Source organism: Cryptotermes secundus, unplaced genomic scaffold, assembly GCF_002891405.2.
Source record: "Cryptotermes secundus unplaced genomic scaffold, Csec_1.0 scaffold112, whole genome shotgun sequence".
Taxonomy (NCBI): domain Eukaryota; kingdom Metazoa; phylum Arthropoda; class Insecta; order Blattodea; family Kalotermitidae; genus Cryptotermes; species Cryptotermes secundus.
Genome location: NW_019718271.1, coordinates 868,430 through 885,255, shown reverse-complemented (window position 1 = coordinate 885,255; position 16,826 = coordinate 868,430). Strand labels below are relative to the sequence as shown.

The 16,826-nt window shown below is 39.1% G+C and overlaps 2 protein-coding genes across 9 annotated transcripts in view; one reads left to right on the top strand and one right to left on the bottom strand.

Annotated features, from left to right (window-relative positions):
* LOC111871137 (molybdate-anion transporter) overlaps positions 1-1,483 on the bottom strand; it is a 6,399-nt gene extending 4,916 nt beyond the window's left edge. The window contains exons 1-2 of one of the 8 annotated variants that reach the window (XM_023864042.2): positions 1,156-1,483; positions 245-553 (exon numbers count right to left, since the gene is read on the bottom strand). In XM_023864042.2, coding sequence (XP_023719810.1) covers positions 245-526 — 282 coding nt within the window. In that variant the 5' untranslated portion in view covers positions 527-553; positions 1,156-1,483. The other 7 variants (XM_023864291.2, XM_033754469.1, XM_033754450.1 and 4 more) reach the window with 7 other exon arrangements.
* A 91-nt stretch (positions 1,484-1,574) lies between these two features.
* Positions 1,575-16,404, top strand: LOC111871081 (2-(3-amino-3-carboxypropyl)histidine synthase subunit 2). Its single transcript, XM_023863906.2, has 7 exons — positions 1,575-1,824; positions 2,515-2,627; positions 3,937-4,160; positions 5,966-6,172; positions 8,886-9,154; positions 13,475-13,634; positions 15,345-16,404. Exons 1-7 carry the CDS (start codon positions 1,675-1,677, stop codon positions 15,662-15,664), a joined length of 1,443 nt encoding a protein of 480 aa, XP_023719674.1. The 5' UTR covers positions 1,575-1,674; the 3' UTR covers positions 15,665-16,404.
* The last annotated feature ends 422 nt before the right edge of the window (positions 16,405-16,826 follow it).

The following is a 16,826-nucleotide window of genomic DNA, read 5'->3' as shown; positions in this document are numbered from 1 at the left end:
TCAGTGAAGTTTCACAGATTACTGGCTGAATCATGCTTTCATTTAAATCCAGTGACACTGGACCATCATCAGATATATACGGTGATTACCATAAATTGTTATACTGTTAAAAAATGAGAAGAAACAGAAACTAGCCACATTATCAACCAGAACTTGGAGAGATATTAACTTGAATTTCAAGCACTGGCCAGGGAAATTTTAATGAAACAAAAATCTTAATCTCTATCACATATACATGACTTACCCCTGTACCACAGATCATGCTGGAGATGAAACCAGTGACATACAATAGTGCTATCTGAGGTTCAGTATAGCCATAGTTGCTATACAGCTGGTATATATATGGTCCTTGCAACCAATCTGGGAAAGCTGCTACAAAGTAGACGATAAAGAATTGACGTTGCAGTTTACTGAATGGCTCTCTGTAACTGGATTCCATCACTATCTCTGCTCTTGATGCCAAAATGTTGGCAATGTAAGAGATTGGAAACAAAATTCCCAGAACTATTGGTATTAACATTGTCATCACATTCTACACTACATCCATGCAAAGCTGAAAACAAAACGCAAATTAATGTTCATAGTCCTGTGCCTTGTTAAGATACATTAACATTTAATTATGAGACTATTCCAATGATTTTAAGCATTATGAAATATTATGAATATCTCAAGAAGTTGATCAAGGGTTCCTTCAATTCCACCATATATGTGTATGAAAAATACCACATAAAATAACCACCACCTCTTTAAACACTGCTTCACAAACTACTGTCATCCTTAACAGAGTGCACTGAATTAATGAAAAGTTGGATTTGCAATCAGTGTCAATGAAATACCAGTTACAGGTACGAACGCATCACAATTATATTACTGTAACTGCAGACATTTCTATAGGAAAATAATACAAATGCAATACGGTCCTAACACACACCATACCAAAAACAAAGCCGTCATGAACAATGTGTACATAACATTATGGTAGGACATATCACGTTTGCACTGCTATTGACTGGAACCAGGCTACTACCTGGGCTACTTGGCATTATCATGTAATTTACACGAATATCTACTTCCTGATACCATACCACGTCACACTGACGTGAACATAACCTAATAGTAGGGTTGACACTGTCACTGAGGAGAACAAGATATTACCTGGCATTATTATGTATTTTATTTGCACTACTTGCTGCTTGGAAATCACAGTCTCAACTGGTATTAATTTGCAGTCAATGAATTTAAATAATTTGTTTTAACATAACACACAAGCTTCGCTATTATTGCCACTACTGTACACATTCGTTCTTTCATGGTTTGTCAGAAATTGTCGAAGGGTCGAAGAGGTCATATTTGCCGTCTATTTGACGATATTGACATTTGCAGGAAGGCGTCAAAGTCAAGAAATTGCGGGTTGTATACGTTATGACTGCTAAATTTTAATCTGTTATCAGCAGTATAACGTTACATGCTTATGGAAAAGTGATGTTCTCTTTGCCATCTAAGACCAGAAAAATTAGAATAATATGTAATCAAGGGAAACAAAAAACTAAACAATTGCTAATCGAAATGCGAAGTTTGAGCAGAAGACAACACGAACGTATGAGTGCTATGAGTGAAAAGTTTAAATCGTAAAGTAGAGATTGAGTAACTGCCCACAATAGAGTAAACAGAAATATGTTTGCGTTCAGTAGTAATGAAAATGCAGTTTTAGAGCGAAAAGCAGACATTGGAGAAGGCAGTCGTTCGGTTGCTACACGTGACATTGATTGTTATTATGAACTGGACAAATGTGCTGAATGGACAAAGAAAAATGAGTTAAACAAGGTATTGCCTTTGTTTTTTGTTTTTCTTTTTTTTGCTGTTTTATTCAGGCTACATTTAATTGCATGCAGAGCAGTTATCAGAAGAAGCATTGTCAGGGGTCTGTTTGATAGTGTCAAACATTCAGCATATTTTATGTAGCTGGTACTTCAGTAATGCTTATGCAAATACATATTCAGTAATTGATAGAGTGGCAGTGAAAGAATGCTTTGCAAAGTCAGCTTATTTTATGAACAAAAAGAAAAAAAAACTAATTTAAAATCGCATAGATGGTTTTAATTTAAATGAAACAGTTGTATTTCATAGAATCCTTTGATGTCTTAAAGTATGCTTTAAAACTTCAGTAGCAGATATATTGAAGCAGTTGTTATTGTGAGAATGAATGATCATTTTAGAAAACTCAAGTTTAGTGAACTGCCGTTAATAAAATTTTGTTTTCCCTTTATAATTAATTGATTAGTTCATTTTTCAACAATATTTGAGAATCAAATTGTTGCCAGAGTTTAAGGTGGTTCATAGTCACAAAAGAGCACAGAAACAATTTCANATACCACAATGCCAGTAGTTTCATATTTTTCTTTTGGTTTTATGGGTTTTGATTAATTTAGCTCCCTAAAACACTTTAAAGTTCAGAATTACATCACAGCCCACATATGGAAGACTAATGTTTATTTTTATCCTTTTGTTGTTCAGATTTGTTTGCAGTTCCCAGATGCCCTTCTCTGTGATTCTGTAGAGGTAGCACTTCGTTTGGGGAAAAAGATAGGCACTGTACCTTATATTCTTGGTGATACATCTTATGGGAGGTGAGTACTCAAGTAATTGTGGTTGCTTCTTATGTTCCAATTTCTTGCATGGAATTTTTATATTTATCCATCATAACCTCATTTGCTAGTCATGTCATAGTAGAATATTGAAGCTGAGGAGTATACTGGCAGAAGTGTTTGTACATATAAGGTAGAGATTCTTTTCACTGCCATTTCAAAAATGATTTAAGAATGATCCATTTTGTGAGTTCTACAGGTTAAGGCAATTGGAGGAATGCATGAAAATAATGTATGTGCTTTAATGCTGGAGAGTAATGGTGGCTCTTGAAGGACAGTTTAAGGACTGCTACTGTACACTTTTCCAATCATATAGACTAAAACCTTGTTAACTGCAAATGCTGGAGGCTGAATATTTGGAGTTTGAATTACACAATTTCAATTTACCCAATTTTTGCAGTGAGGACATACCTGTTCCACGTTAAGTAGATCCATTATCACTGCAGCATGGTGTGTCCTCAGGTTGGCAATGGAGCTTCCATATATGGAGGACAGCTGTGAATATATTGAATAAGCAGGTGCGGACAGCTGACAAGGGATAATTCTCCAGCTTGTGGGGGTACCTCTTTATGTATGTTTATGTAGACACATCTGTCTGACAATTATATGCATTAAAACAAGGATCTGTAAATTATGTGACCACCTCTGTGGTCTAGTGGTCAGAGTTCCTGCCTACAGATCCAGAGGTCATGGATTCGATTCCTGGTGCTCTCAAATTTTCTGAGAAGTAGTGGATCTGGAACAGCGTCCACTCAGCCTCATGAGGATCATTGGGGAGCTCTTTGAAGGAAATAGCGGCTCCAGTCTAGAAAACCGAGATCGACAGCTATGGGGATTTGTTGCGCTGACCATGCGACACCCTCTATCTGCAAAAGTTGGCACTAACTTCACTGACAAGCGGTGGTCACTCGGTCAGTATAGTCTGCTTGCGGACTAAAAACACGGAGTTTGTTTTTCTTTTGTTGTCTGTAAATGATGTTCCAGTTTCATTGTATTGCCTTGTACTTGACCTGTACCCATGACCCACCAATACTTTGTCATCATTGTATAATTTAATAGTAAAATTGTGGGATAAGCAACAACAGTAACACAGTTTCTTGTAAATCTACAATAGTATTGGCATCTCTTTCTCCTTCAGTTAGTTTACTGAGCACAATGTTGTGTATTCTGTAAGGGAGCATCAGATTCACGAGATGTTACCCTGTAAAACTCAAGATTTGTGATTGTCTGAAATGCATGCTTTTTCTTTATGTTGCATCTCTTGTCCAGACGTTATGTTTATCTTGAACAGCTGCTGTGTGGATGAAGTGGCCGCACAGCATGTCAATGCTGATGGGATTATCCATTTTGGCCACGCTTGCCTTACTCCTACAAATGGCTCTTTGCCTAAGCTGTATGTGTTTGAGAAACTGCCAGTCGACTGTCATCACTTTGTGTCCTGCTTCAGATGTGTGTTCACATGCAAGACTACTAAAATCCTCCTCTTGTATGATGTCTGCTATCAACATGCTGTTGGTGAGTCAGATTTCATTTTCCAAAATATATTAATGATGCACACAGTTTAATTTTTTATGTTTTTGACCACTGGAGTCCCTCTTATAACATCCATAGCAGTTTCATATTTTGTGTAGATATGCATAATTTTTTACATAATTTACTTACCAACATCCTTAAACTAAACTCCATGGCCTGTAGTCTACAAGGGAACTATACTGTCCGAGCGACCGCCGCTTGTCGGCGAAGTTAGTGCCAACATTAGCGGTTAGAGGGTATCGCGTGGTCAGCGCAACGGATCCCCACTGCCATTAATTTCGGTTTTCCAGACCGGAGTCGCTATTTCCTTGAAATAGCTCCTCAATTATCCTCATGAGGCTGAGTGGGCCCCATTCCAGACCCACTACTTCTCAGAAAATCTGGTAGTGCCAGGAATCTAACCCGGACCTCTGGATCTGTAGCTAGGAGCTCTGACCACTAGACCACAGAGGTGGTCCTACAGTCACCAACATCCATATAATATTGAATTTCACATTTGTGTTAAATAATGTTTATTTTATATATAATTTTGTCTGTGGTTTGGTGACATTGAGGTAGGAACATAGACTGAGGATGTTTGAGAACATGGAGCTGAGGGGAATATTTGGACCAAAAAGAGATGAAGTGATAGGAGTTGAAGAGAACTGCATAAAGAGGATCTTCATAACTTGTACTCTTCTCCAAGTATAATTAGAATGATCAAGTCAAGGAGAATGAGATGGGCAGGGAATGTAGTACAAATTGTGGATAGGAGGAATGCATGTAGGATTTTGCTGAGAAAACCAGAAGGAAGACCTACACTTATGTGAGTAGGTAATATTAAAATGGAGCTTAGAGAGAGAGGATGAGGTATCTCATTAAGGATGTAGGGGATATGTTTAATCTGGTGAAGCACATGGTAGTGTGTGTAATCCGGTGAAGTAACGTGGTAGGGTTCCTGCACTACCTTGTACTTCACTGGATTACACACAGCAACATCATACAGACGGACATGTCCGCGATACAGTAGTTGATAAAATATTGTGTATAACCAACAGTAGAAATGAAGGCTGTCATTACATTCTTCTGTCTATTCAGCAAGAAATTTTAACTTACTTTAGTTTTTATTAACCAAATACTGTTGATATTCACCATTTATTTGAACCGTATTAACTATTTAATCTTTATTTCTGTAATTATACAAGGCCTTTTGTGATACTGCAGTAACAACTTATGAATATGTAAGGTAGGTCCTTTACAGTGTTGGTTGTATCTTCTGATGATGGCCAGTAAGGCCTAAAACATGTAAGGACAAAACTTTACTTCTCCCTTTTAAACTATTTACACTTGATGGATTTCTGCTATTTATTTATGTATTAAGAGGTGTAACACCGCATCTGTGGTCCAGTGGTCAGAGTTCCTGGCTGCAGATCCAGAGGCCCTGGATTCAATTCCTGACACTACCCAATTTTCTGATAAGTAGTGGGTCTGGAACAGGGTCCACTCAGCCTCGTGAGGATAATTGAGGAGCTATTTCAAGGAAATAGCGACTCCAGTCTAGAAAACCGAGATCGACGGCTGTGCGGATTCATTGCGCTGACAACGCGACACCCTCTATCCGCAAAAGTTGACACTAACTTCGCTAAGTGGCAGTTGCTCGGTCGGTATAGTTTGCTTGCAGACTACAAGTCACGGTGTTTATTTTCACTGTATTAAGAGGTGTAAGAGTTCAGATATCTCTTATAAAGATAAACGATTTTTCATGTACAATCATAGATGCAGTGTGATCTTTATTTGTTTCTTCCCAGATTCCATCATTGCAAACATTGCAACGGATTTTCCTAACATGATTGTCTCAGAACTGGCCATTACTAACAGAAGTCCTGAAGCAGATGAAGGGACAAAACTGGGCAGACATTTCAAATTGCTGAATGAATCAAGACTAGAGGAATACTCCATTGTGTTTATAGGAAGAGATGGACCTACACTGTCCAACATAGCCCTGACATTTCTTGGTATGTTACAAGAGGTGCAGTTTATTAAAAGTAGAATTTTAATTTTAGGTACTCATGAAGCTATGTGATCAGAAATGGACCATTATACTGATAGAGTGTATTGCATTGACATCAGTGGACCACACTGATTATTCTTGTTGAGATGATGTAGCAGTTCAGATGTAGTAATGCAGACCCATGGCTAGATTATTGAGTATTTGAAAATATTCTAAAGATGTGCATAATTTTACAGCCTTCAGACTTCTAACTTCACAGTTATTCCATATTTAGCAGTTTGCATCCTGGTACAGAAAACTGATCCAGACCAAAATTAATCTGTTTCAAATTTTCAGAATTTATTTCCCTAAAATTCAGATTAATATTATCATCCCATCTACACATCAGTATCCAAAATGATCTCATTCCAGGAACTTCATGACGTTTTAATTATCTTCATGTAGTATGTGTGTGTAATTACAGTTTCTTATTTTTTAGAGTGCATGGGTAAAATTCTGAGGATGATGATGTAAGTGTAAGGACAGGATGTGAAGGGGAAGAGTGAGGGTAGCAAGGCTCCAGTTTTGTAACCCCATACCATGCGTTGGGTGGGATTTTTTTTAGCTGTTAATGGAAAGTTGGCTGTTATGGCCCACCCACACACTTGCTCCATCAATCCTGCCATCATTGGAAGCAGCGGTGGAAGGCTTCATTTGGAATCTTCTGGAGCTCAGCCATCACATTCAATTTGATGTCCTCCATGGTTGTGAAACATGTACCCTTGAGGCCCATTTTCAGAGTAGAGAACAGCCTAAAGTCACTTGGAGCAAGATCCGGAGAGTACGGCAGTTGAGTGATGACAGGAATGTTTTTCTTGGCGAGGAATTGCTGCACAACAAGCTATGTGTGGCTCGGTGCATTATCGTGATGCAGAAACCGCTGTCTCTGCCACTTGTCGTGCCGCTTCCTCCAAACCGCATCACACAACCTCTGCAAAACTTGCACGTAGAAATGGCCAGTAACAGTACCAACTTGCTCCAACTCCACGATGGTCATTCTCCGATCACATTGAATCAGTTGTTGCTCTTTTCCAATCATTTCTTCGGTTCTGGATGTCGAAGGTCTCCCGCTGCGCTGGTCATCCTCTGACGTCTCCTGCCCATTCTTAAACCGGGAAAACCAGCCAAACTGTGGATTTCTTTAGTGCAGTATCACCGTAAAGTTTCTGCAGGGCTGATAGCACCTCTGAAGCAAATTGCCCCAATTTGCACATGAACTTGATGTTCACATGCTGTTCAAACTGCGACATTGCGCCGAATGACCAACATTCACATCTAATTCAAATGGAACAGTAACGACACTGCACACTGAAACGTGTCCAGACCTGTTGCGCCTGCAAGCAGACATACTGAGCTTCTCACCACAACAGTGTGTGTGCGTTACCTTATCGCTCGTTTTCCATCTGCAGGGGAATTCCAGGAACTTTTTGACTGCCCTACGTATATGTATTTATAGTGACATGGCACTGAATATGGAGAATATTAGAATCACGGAAGTGTCATGAAAGCCTCCATTGCTACCCAGTGGATTGTTAAAAATGTTTCCATAATTACACCCACAGTAGTCAGAATCAGTTTTCTTGAATTTATTCGCAACAAGCCAATATAAAGGAGCATGCCAGAGCCAGCACTAGAACCGACATCAGAGCACACTAGGGAGTCCCTGTTATTGTAACCTAGCAAGGAACCAAGCAAAAGTGATATAACAGATTGTGAAATGATAATGAATACTTATAAACTGTATAATTATTTGTAAGTAAGACAGCTCAACATTCAGTAAACTTGCTTAGTAATCTGAGCCCTCATGTGTAGTCGCTGTGATACTAAAAATAGATAATTAAAAATAAATAATTGTATCCTAAATCTCAAACTTCCCACTGAAATGAGAAATTGGATTTTTAATAGCCTAAAATTGTGAAACAATTGAATTAAAGTATATAATTATAAAGCCGAATAATTATTTGTAATATTACTTATTTAAATACAATGTAGGTAAAATGAACTGTGTGTCCCAACCATTTTGATAAGACACAATGATTGTGTTGTTCTGTTATTTATACTCATAATATTTAATGAAAAGAGACTTTTAGTAGAAATTTGTAATGGCTTGAATATCTTAAAAACATTTTTTTTAGAAACCATAGTGCTGTTTTGTGGAGAAATTCTTCTTATGTATGAACTCTTTATCCAAGACTTTAATTCATCTTTGGTGATCTGTAATATTCATTCCAACATATTGTAAATAAAATGAAGGTGACCCTAAAGTCCATTAACTGGCTAGTGAAATGTACACTAAAATACATTAGAAATTTCTTCATTACAAACCAAATTTACAAAAATTGTTCAAAAAGAGATCCTCCATCAGAGGAGATCACAACCAGTGATACTGTGATACCATTTTACATATTGACTGGTGGGTTTAAATCTGAACATTCCCAGTAATATGAGGGACTGTTTTAGGTTAACTGACTTTTGGGATGCTCTGTATATTGATTGTTTGCAGGCAGAAATTTGCATTGGTATGATCCACCAGGACCAAAACAGCTTGAACACTACAGGGATAAGAATAATAAATTCCAGATGAAATGAATGCATCTCATTGAATACATCAGAGGTGCTAAATAATGGGCATCGTGGTTTGGACATTACTTTCAATAAAATGTATTGACTGTTTACAGGCAAAGATTTGTATTGGTATGATCCGTCGGGAACAAAGAAGCTTGAACACTATAATGTTCAAAACAACAAGTTTCTGATGAAACGAATGCACCTCATTGAACGCATCAGAGATGCTAAAACTATGGGGATTGTCATCGGAACATTGGGTGCCTCAAACTACCTTGGTGCTGTGGACAGACTCAAAGAACTAGCAAAGCAGCGAAAGAAAAAGTCGTACATAATTGCTGTTGGGAAGCCTAATGTTCCAAAGTTAGCAAACTTTCCAGAGGTAATGTTAGATTTAAGATTCTCACAGTGATGACTATGAAGGTTGCTGTCTTCAGAATGTGACGCTATGCCGTCTGGTAGAACTTAGTGATGTTCTAAAAGGTTAATTAATTCCTTCCAGTGTGACTGATGGAGTTTTTTCTCATTTTTAATATTTTATCCTTAACATGTTTCAGTCTTACAGACCATCTTCAGAAGGATATCAGTACAAATAGAAACCACTATTACAGTATGTTTTGTGAATATTAGTATATACATGTAATGTTATCATAATACAATGAGTACAAAATGTAATGTTTTTTAACAACTACAGCAGCTTGTACTAATACATTAAAATATCATCAGATACAGCAACTCATGACAATTCACAGATATCTCAGGAGAGGTGAGAAGGAAAGGCAGTTGTGTACATGGATAAAACGTGTGCCACTTGGATCATATGCACAGCTGTGTACAGACCATTCACCTTATCCATCACCCAGACTGTGCATTCTGCGTGCATTCATCTTCCTATCCTTTCTTCCTTTGTGCCCTTATCCGTCTTGCCAGGCCTAGCTGGTGTTTCTCTGTGTTCACTGCTTGCAGATATCTGTCTTAGTGAGGTCAAGCTGGAAATTCTGTCAGACTTTTATTAAAAAATTGTTTGGGTTAATTGGTCCTTTCTGAGACAATCCAGCCCATATATTGTTTGCTAGAGTAGATTGTTTGGTATTCCCTCCTCTAATTTGGTGTGGGGGGGGGGGGTTACCACCGTATGGGCAAGCAAGGCATAGACCATACTGGGATCATTTATTTTCATTTGGGTCACATTATATTTATGATTTTATTTAAATAGGCATCATTACCTTTTTTTTTTTCTTGGCACTATGGCACTACAGCCCCAGTGGGCCTAGGCCTACCTCCATGAACTCCATTCACTTCGGTACATATGGTAGGACTCCTTGGGCGAGTAATCAGCTCGTCGCAAGGCCTCTACCTGTAGACAAACACAGAAAAACGCACACAAACATCCATGCCCTGAGTGGGATTCGAACCCATGATCCCGGCTTCCGAGCAAGCGAAGACAGTGCATGCCTTAGACCGCTCAGCTACTGTGACCGGCATCCATTACCTTATGATGTGATATTTGACCTTAGTTCACATCAAGAAATAATTGTCTTCTTTCACTGTATCATTTGACTTCATTTACTATGCTATGAAATTGAATTTTTTTCTTCATATTTTTACCTTTTAGGAGAATGGTGAGAAAATAATATGCAGCAAAAGGGTTAATTAAATATGAATGTCTTTTCTGTTCATTATGTGTTGATTGTCTTCCATTTATAGTCTCACTTGCATGTCCCTCCTGACTTAAGTACCCTCCTCACATTCAGTTCACAACAGCTAGGACTGTGTACTGGCATAAAAATAGCGGGTCATGCAAGCTTTTACCTCTCATGTGTTAAGGAACTCATTGAGTGATGATATAATTTTGTTTGTGTCGATAAGTATCCAGAGATGCATGATTAATTATAGCACATGCCAGCAGGGAAAATGGATTTATTCCTGATGCTGTGCAGATATGGAAAAGTAGCCTAAACAGTGGAGATTATTGTAATCAGATGAACTCAACAACTTATGAAAAATATATGTGTTAAATCGTTAATTCAGAATCTCCATCTTGACTCATTAACTTCAGTCTACAATGCACCATATCATAACATAAGAAAGCCCTACACTCAAATATCAAAGAAGGGAGATGATTCATTGGCTTGATGAATAGACTACTCTGGTACTTACTTACTTACTCGTGGAGCTGAGCCCTTCTTGAGGATCCGTCAAATCTGCAGCTACTCAAGAGCTTTCCAGCATTTTATGGAACCTGAAGGTTCATTACTGTTTTCACAAGAGCCCTCCACTGGTCCCTATCATGAGCCAGATCAATCCAATCCATACCACCCCATGCTCTCTCTCTAAGATCCATTTTAATATTGTCCACCCACCTATGTCTTGGTCTTCCCAGTGGTCTCTTTCCTTCTGTCTTTCCCACCAATATTCTATATGCATTCCTCTTCTCCCCCATTCATGCTACATGCCGTGCCTACCTCATCCTCCTTGACTTGATCATTCTAATTATACTTGGAGAAGAGTAAAAGTTATGAAGCTCCTCATTATGCAGTTTTCTCCAACCTCCTGTCACTTCATCTCTCTTCGGTCCAAATATTCTCCTTGAAACCCTGTTTAGACTCTTCTGGTGAAATGTTGAAATCACAGTTGTGCAAATTGATTCTGTTATGCAAAATTCTCCTTGGGCCAGAGTTGTTCATGTTACAGACACATCATTCTGGGGCACCCTTTATCATTGTGATCTGAATCCTACAGAGAAACTCTAGGAACAGCCAACATAACACATTTCACAAAGAAACATTACCTTCAAACTAGAATAATGACAAAGTTGTCTAAAGAAGAATTTAGAGCAGTGGGCATTAACAAGTGTCGCTGTTTGTGAGCAGTATAACAGTGAGACTCCCGAGCTGGGAGTAAAGGTTGGCAGTGTGAGCTGTCCCTCAGTAGTCAAGTTGGGGTGTCTGTTAAGCTGCTGCTGTTGATCAACTAGTACAGCTAATATACAAAGTAACACAGTTAATTTATTACCTTGCCTTAGCAAGGCCAATGGCCGGCTTTCTAAAATGAGAGACACACACTGCCCCACACATGGGTACAGGTTGTCGTCTGAATCAGAGAAACGCAGAGGGGTGGCAGTTGCTGAGTATTTATACAGATTTTGAAGATGCCAACCCTCACTATGTTTTTAGTTTACATGTAACACTTGCTCACACAACATTGCCGTAGGGGCGCTTTCCCTTTCCAGTACTCTTCCGATGTATTTATGAACTTTGGTCAGTGACTATGGATTTCACCAAAAGATTTGTAATATTCAATAACAACATTCACTTTCTCTACTCTGCCCCTGACCAAGGCTCAGAATAACAAACAATTTACACAAGATTTCATTTTCTACATTGGGAATAACACATGTATGCTATTACCTTCTCAATAAACATTGATCTGTAATGAATAAAATATGAACTCACAATAATCATTTATTGTGCCTATAACAATACTTAGAAGAAGATTTGGTCATGGTAATAATTGACTTAGTTCGGGGCGTAGTCCAACTGGGTCCACTCGGCATGGCTGCCACTGACTGGCCGATTATACCTGCCCTGGGTGATTATGATGATGGGGAATTTGGTGGAATGAAGACTGGCAGGGGAAACAGAAGTACTCAAAGAAAACCCGCCCCAGCGCCACTTTGTCCACCACAAATCTCACTTGACCAGACCAGACCCGGGTCGCTGCGGTAGGAAGCCAGCAACTAACTGCTTGAGCTATGGTGCAGCCATACTAACAACAGTCCATTTTATAATTCCATTACGTGATTTTGACAGAATTCCAGTGACACATTTAATGAAGCAGAACAAGACGCTATTGAAGAACTTTCAGGCACTGAAAAAGACTTGTAATTCTGAAGTTTCAGTTAGATGCTGAAGCATAAATTGTGTATCCATGAATATAAATGTAGGTTTCTGTTATAGTATTGTCGCGTATCTGGCGTATATCGCGACAAATAACTTCACGATGTATTTGATGTAGCGAATTTTATTTCACATTCGCACTTACAATCACCCAGTTGACAGTTTTACAATTACTGCTATCTGCAGTATCACAATTAGTACATTCCAAATGCCACAATACAACTGACTGGTTGCTGGCTAACTCGAGGACTAACTCGTAGGTAGCTCCAGGACTAACTGACTGACTCAGTACAACTGACTGTGAATAGCCTTCGCCGCTCCTTATGTAGCCTTGATCGGACAATATGGAAAACAGCCACGTCATAGGCACCCTTGTTGCCTGGCGCTGTGTTGCTAGTAACGCTAGCGGAAGTAACCGCTGTTACTACTTGGTGACGTCACCGCTGTTGACTCGCGTTGCCTAGCGACCAGGATGCTAGGACTCGGCTAACATCGGCTCGCTTCGGCTTCGCTCGGCGCATCACGGCTGGCGGGGGGTGGGGGAGGGGCGTCATCCATAGCTCAGCATGTCACAGTATTAACTGTATGGAAGGAAGCTACTGCCGCCTTCCCTTTCTTGGAACTTTGCCTTGTACATGACATCATCCACTAGCATAGCTGCGTTGAATGCAGCGTATATAGAACAGAACGTTACGTATATGCTTAGAGGTGCCTGAAAGTTTAGATTTCCTTCATGACTTTGTGCATAAAAGTAACAATTCTTTTAAAGCAAATAGTTGAATTAATTTGTGTTTTTGTTTCAGATTGATATCTTTGTGTTGATAGCATGTCCAGAGAATTCATTATTGGACTCCAAGGGGTTTTATCGTCCCATTGTAACTCCCTATGAGGTGGAATTGGCATGTAATTCAAATAGAGAATGGAGCCAGGGCTATGTACTTGAGTTCCAGCATCTTCTGCTAGGTTTGTATAGATTACAATTACAATGATATTGTCACAGTACAAGACTCTGTACCTCTGTTGGAGAGCAATATAAACATGGACTCAGCTTGTTTTCCTGCAAGAAAATTAATTGAGCCAATGGAGCATATTCTGCTTGATGTGTCAGAAATCCGGTCGGGTTGATGTTTTTAGAGTTTTGTTTCATTGTCATATACAGTGAAATCCCTATTTAAGGTTTCTTTTGGGAGCAGTTGATTTGAACACTAAACTGAGGTATGTAACCATTGAGATGAATGATGTGGAATCGTTGACACTGAACGATAAATGAAGAAAAACATTAAATAAGTGTTCCACTGTATGTGTCAACGAGTGTTATCACAGTTGTGTGTTCAAGTCACATAATTACGTGTATGAATATATAACTAGAAAAATCTATGTTACACATGGTTTTTTGCATTAATATGACCACCAGTGCAACTGCAACTTGTATAGTTGCGCCTACACTTTTGGAAGCTTCAGTCAGTCTTTATGTCACCTTTTAAGCTGCAACATATTATACCATAGAGGATTTTAACTTTTGATAATGCCAGAAGATCATAAGGCTGACAGAAAATGTGCTTTAAATTTGAATGAATCCATTTTTTGATTATTTCACGATAATTCTGGAAAAAAAACACAAGAAACCTCTAATAATTGTAACTCAGTGCTGAGTAATGCTTTTTATTTATTACCTAGCATTGATGGAAAAAAAGAAGATGCTTACCATATGGATTAAGCTTCAAAAGCAACAGTATATACCTTGTCTACTTTGATTATTCAAGAAAATGTAAGAGCTTTTTATGAAGTTTTAAAGAAAAGAGGACTTGAAAGAAAGGTAGAGCCTTTCTTTCACGTAACTCAAGGTGGTATATCTTTAGGCCCAGCTTAAGTGTAACCTGAACGTATATGGGGCTAAGACCTGCATTGAATTACATGGACTCATCTTCAGTCTTTCTACTCAGATATTTCTGTATGGCTTGCAGACAGGTCAGTGTTTTGTGTCTTGGGCATGATAAAAACAACAAACTCTGTGGTTTTAGCCTGTAAGCGAACTATGCTGACCGAGTGACCCCCACTTGTCAGCGAAGTTAGTGCCAACTTTTGTGGATAGAGGGTGATACATGGTCAGCGCAACAAATCTCCACGGCCATTAATCTCGGTTTTCTAGACCGGAGCTGCTATTTCCTTGAAATAGCTCCTCAATTATTCTCACGAGGCTGAGTGGACCCCGTTCCAGACCCACTACTACAGCCCTGGGTGAGCCTTGGCCTCCTCTACAACCAGTCTCCACTGCTCTCTATTCGTCATCTTCTCTATCCATCCTTTTGCCTTCGTCTTCTTCAGGTTGTTCTCAACATTGTTTGGCCGTCTCATCCTGGGTCTTCCTTTTCTTCTTTTGGAATATAGCCTTCCTTTTAAGATTCTCTTTGGCATTGCATTATCTTCCAACCATCTATTCTCTGTAACTTGATAAATCATACTATATTGTCTCATTTCAGTAATTTATCTCTTCATTGTATATTATTTTCAATCACTGGTCCATATATTTTGCGTATTATTTTTCCCTCGAATCTTCTCAGTGCATTGTCTTCTGTTACTGTTAAGGTCCATGTTTCTGTCCCTTATGTAGCAACAGGTATTATTAATGTTTTGTATACTTGTAGGAGTTCTACTGTAGTTTTATATTTCTAGGTGGAAGACATTATCAGGAAGTTGAAGACAATCTTGATGGCACTACAGAGGACACTGCAGATATCTCTCTCATTACTGGTCAAGCCCGTGTCATGCCAGGATGGGATTCTTCTAGTCACAGCATTCCCACATCAGGTGTTGTTGCTTTGAAAGGCGATTCAACAGTGTCAACAAATCTGGCAACAGGTTCAGAATTCCTCACTAAGCGGAGTTGGCAAGGGTTAGAACAGAACTTGGGCCAGAATGAAGCTGTACTAGCCAGTAAGGGCCAGAGTGGTGTTCCTCAGAACTATGACACAGATCTTGATACCATGTCTTAGCCAAGAAGTAACAAGATCTTGAACAATGCTGAACATTATAAAATGTTGTGAGATTTGAGGTTCTTGGAGTTGTGACTCACAGATATAGTCTTCTGGGATATGGTGTGTAGTTTAATAGATGGATCCCAATTTTATATATATAATTTCAGAAACCCTGAAAATTTTTCCATATGAACCAGGTTTCCATTTAACACAGGTAATTAGTTTGAGGTATTAAATATTGAACAGTGCATACCTCAAGTATTTATGATCCAACTCACCTGTTAGAAATCCATGTTATACAAACACATTTCACTGTTATTAACAATTTGCGGACTGGACGCATGATATCAGGCTTTTCGCTTTTAAACATGGCGGACCGGTGGCATGATATTATGCTTTTAGGACACGTTAGGTTGTAACACACTATACCTTGCTCTGGCGCCATGCAACTGCAATGAATACTGCATAATAAATCGTCGGAATGTATGCTAGGTATTCAGTAACTTGAGCTGGCTTCCTAGGGTCCCTACTCCAAAAGAAAATAAAGTTTGCCCCTTCCAGCTGTTTATGTACCAGGCAGGAAGTTAGTAGAGGGGAATATGTTTCAAGGACAAAAGCGGTTGAAGGCAAGCGATCTCTCCCGGACTTGTTTATGGAGCTATCTGATGTACCTTGTGGAGGAGTAGTGATTAGTGACTCAGACAGTGGAAGTGACAGGGATCAACAAAGAATTGTGGCCACAGATAATAAAAGTGAAAGTTGCCTTGTGGCTTATAAATTGTGCCATTTTCAATACATTTTTGGTTTACAAAAATCTAAACCCTGATTCAAAATTGAAATACAAAGCATTTCTGATGAATGTGGCAAAGGCTTGGGCTACAGACCAGATGGTGGCGGCAGAATCAGAGTCAGACAGACTTAGTGCGACCTAACCCATAAACTCCCACCACACGCAGGCCTCATGTGGACACCCCTGGGTGACTCTCGGGTTATATGCGGAAACATACTGTCGCGTATTGGGTGTATAACGCGACAATTAACTTCATGATGTANATCTCACTGTGTGGCCACGTTGCATCACAACTACTGCGTAGTTGACCTCAGGAATGTTTGCTAGCTTAGCCAGTAACATGATCACGGTCATTTCCTGTCACATCCTAAAGAAAAAAGCCTTTGTTCG